We start from the raw sequence: 3344 nt of genomic DNA on the forward strand, positions 1-3344 counted from the left end.
ATTACAGGTGCAACCACTGAAACAAACAGACACTAAGGGCCTCAAACCTTCCTTGCAACAGTGGGTAGTTATCGCAAGTGTGGAGCTCCAGGGCTCCAGGCAAAACAAACACAACCCCAAGCTGGAGGCACACCACTTCCTCATCCGACCTTCAAGCTCCGGAGAGCCCGAGCTGCATTCATTCTTTCCAACTAAATTCACTAATAGAGATCTCGAACATTCACGATATACTAGCAGACACACTTGAAAGTCCTGGAGATAACTGGAAATGTTAAACTGCCAAGAAAAACAAAGTACTCTACAATACAAATTTTTCATGGACGACATGACAGTTGACACTCCATAGTGATACTCCGCCATGACTCATGATCCTTTCAACTGGTGCTCTTCCGTCTAGATGTTTAACCCCTTCTAAAGAACGGAGGTGCATTATTAGAGTACAAACTAGAAGCCATTACAAATTACCAACAGAACATGGTATATTTGTTATCAAGTACACCATGAAAATCGAAAAGGATCCCGCCAAAAGCTGGATATAAAACACTACAGTGAGTTCAAGCGTCAACATGGATCCCTGTTCATCTAGAAACAACCATCTAAAGGTTTTCGTTCAACTCAAAGACGAGCAACATCGTTGGAGTTGCAACTACACGGCAACTGGTGTTTCCACTTTGGGGATATCTTGTACTGTCTTCTGTGATGCCTTTATGTACTTCCACCCACGTTTGTTAACTCCACTGATTTTGATTGGAGCATCTGCCGCTTGCACACCTGGAAGAGAAACAGATTACACAACCAAAAAGAGAAACCTGGCAAAATATATTCCTGACATTGATAACCTATTTAGTATGCTACGCCATCTATGTATGTAGACTCAGCTGCAGCGACATTTGAGAGCCAGAGTATGCCCTCTCAGTGACGGTGTGTTTGGTTTTGGTTTGAGCCCAAGCCAAGTCTTTGCTGTGGCAGGTTTCTACATTCGTTTCGATGCTTCCTAAGAGATTTTGTCTGAGGCCAGCCAATAGAAACAGTGCAGTGACTCGTGCAAACAGTAATTTTTCAGTATCGATCAAAAGGCAGTTTAACCACCTAGTTTCTATCTTGGTCCTAGACATAGGGAAAAAGGAACGGCTTGGGGCAACTAGCTCAGCAAAAAACTGAATGTTTTGGATCAGCACTGAACATAAAGCAGAGCAAATTGGTTTTTGGACTCAAAGATCACATTCTGTCTATCTAATTCAAAGAAGCCTGTAAAATTTTCCATGTTAATGAAAAAGAGATAGAAACAACATAGAAGTTTCTAATTAGTAGGGATTGGAACAGAATGTAAGATAGGTAGGAATCGTAAAATCCATATATTCAAAGACAGTAATGACTAATGAATGAGTTCGTAAAAGATTAACATGCTGGCCATTAAAAACAAGACATGAAATTTGAGTCCGGCTACAGCTCAAGAATGTGTTACAAGTTCCGTATTGTCAATGACTTGAGGCATCTTACTGTCGTAAATATTGCTGAAATTGGGCACATCAGAAAGAAAAAAAAGATCAAGAGTTGGCTGCCCTCATCACGCTGATTTGTTGTTGATGTTGACAAACTGTTACATGTACTGCTTTTCAAACTCTCGAGTATCTTTATACAGTTAATAATGCCCTGTGTTTCCTTTTCCTTCTGTTTTAGGATAATACCTTCCAAAGTCACAGAAAAACTACCATATGCTACCGGATGCATAGAAATGAAATTTTAAGCTGCAATTTGTACGTCCATTAAAACTCGATGAAATTTTATGTGTACTTTTTGTATTGCAGAGTGTCTACGTACTGTTGTGCTGTGATATTACCAGTATATATTTTTTCTTTATTTTATTTTTGGGACAAGACGTCAAAGTCCCAGAATGTCCATATGCTACATTATGCATAGCTAGGAAATTTTAAGCTGCCACATTTCTGGAGTGAAGCAAAGGTTTCTTTTCTCAAAGTTCATACCTTGTACGAACTCTTCCCTTAAGTAGTGCCAGAACCTCAGGCCAATTCGCTGGAGATTTGCGAAGTATGGTTTCTTGCATCGACAGTCGTTACTAATAGAGTAATAGTCCAAAACACACTATACAACCAGTTGAGGAGGAATAATTCGTTTAATCTGAGGAATTCCCAAGCCTATCTAAAAGTTTCACTGGTGAGGTTTCCTGTTAAGGTTAAGGATTGGTAGTCCTTTTCAAAATTATGATATTCAGAAGAGGAATGTGTTCGGTCTTGTACATAGAAATGAAATTTTAAGCTGCAATTTGTACGTCCATTTTAGTTTTGGGACAAGACCTCAATAGAAAACCTAAACCTAATAAGAGCAAGTCCTCCTGCCATATCTGCAGTAAGTATTAGAGCAGGAAAAATAGTTCTACCTAAATTTATTCCATTTTGAAATTATCAAACTAATTATCCAAGACAAATACAAACTATAGTTGACCATGTTATTCGAAATCAGGGTGATCAGGAATAGCCAAATTGTTTTGAGGGTGCCAAGCTGCAAAAACAGAATGAAAGACTAGTATATGCAACTGCACAGGTTGATACCCAATTGTGTATCAGAAGTAGTGTTACGCGGCACATTCATGCCCTACCATTGTACATATGACCTATCAGGTCTCTTACACGCCACCAACGCAGTAAAGGGCATCAAGAACATTGTAATAACAGCTTCAATAAACGCATTGGCAACTTATTTAGGAGAGCAGAAGGAGAGAGTCAAACTAACCCGCTTTATACCGAATCCCCCATGCCTTCCCGTGACGACCGTCCTGCATTACATTACAGAAATCACTAATGAAGTAACAAGGAAAAAGTAGAAGATATTTCATGCAGATGAGCAGAGAGAGGAAACACAGGGGTGAATAATCACCTTGTATAGGTTGATCTTGGTGATCTGGTAGGAGACGTCGCGCCAGGTGGTCTTGGCGACCTTGTAGCCGACGCCCCAATCAGGCAAGAACTGCACGACATCGAACAGGTTCTTCTTCTTCCGCCTCTTCGGCTCCTTGGACGCGGCCACCACCTCTCCCTCCGCTGCCGCCGCCGCCGCAGCCGGCGCGGCGCTGGTACTCAGGGCCCTCTGAGCTGTCGGGGGTGCGAGCCCGAGGGAACGCCGGAGAAGACCCATCGCCCTCTGCGCCATGGCCCTCGGTATCCGGACTTCGGAGCGTTCACTGGAGGTCGCCGGTAGAGGTGGAGGGCGCGAGCTCCGGCGAGTGGACCGTGGAGGGAGAGACAGCGGCTGGGGCGGGCGGGGGCGCTAGGCTAGGGTTGTTCAGTTTGTTTGCGGAGAGACCACCCACTGGCGCTTCCATGGAT

General features: G+C 43.0%; 1 protein-coding gene across 1 annotated transcript; it reads right to left on the reverse strand.

The window, feature by feature from the left end:
• Positions 1-253: 253 nt before the first annotated feature.
• LOC100841147 lies at positions 254-3344 on the reverse strand. The gene is made up of 3 exons (XM_003574930.4): positions 2896-3344; positions 2752-2794; positions 254-771 (listed from the first exon to the last, which is right to left on the reverse strand). Exons 1-3 carry the CDS (start codon positions 3166-3168, stop codon positions 647-649), a joined length of 441 nt encoding a protein of 146 aa, XP_003574978.1. The 5' UTR covers positions 3169-3344; the 3' UTR covers positions 254-646.

The sequence above is a fragment of the Brachypodium distachyon genome, chromosome 3, assembly GCF_000005505.3.
Source record: "Brachypodium distachyon strain Bd21 chromosome 3, Brachypodium_distachyon_v3.0, whole genome shotgun sequence".
Taxonomy (NCBI): domain Eukaryota; kingdom Viridiplantae; phylum Streptophyta; class Magnoliopsida; order Poales; family Poaceae; genus Brachypodium; species Brachypodium distachyon.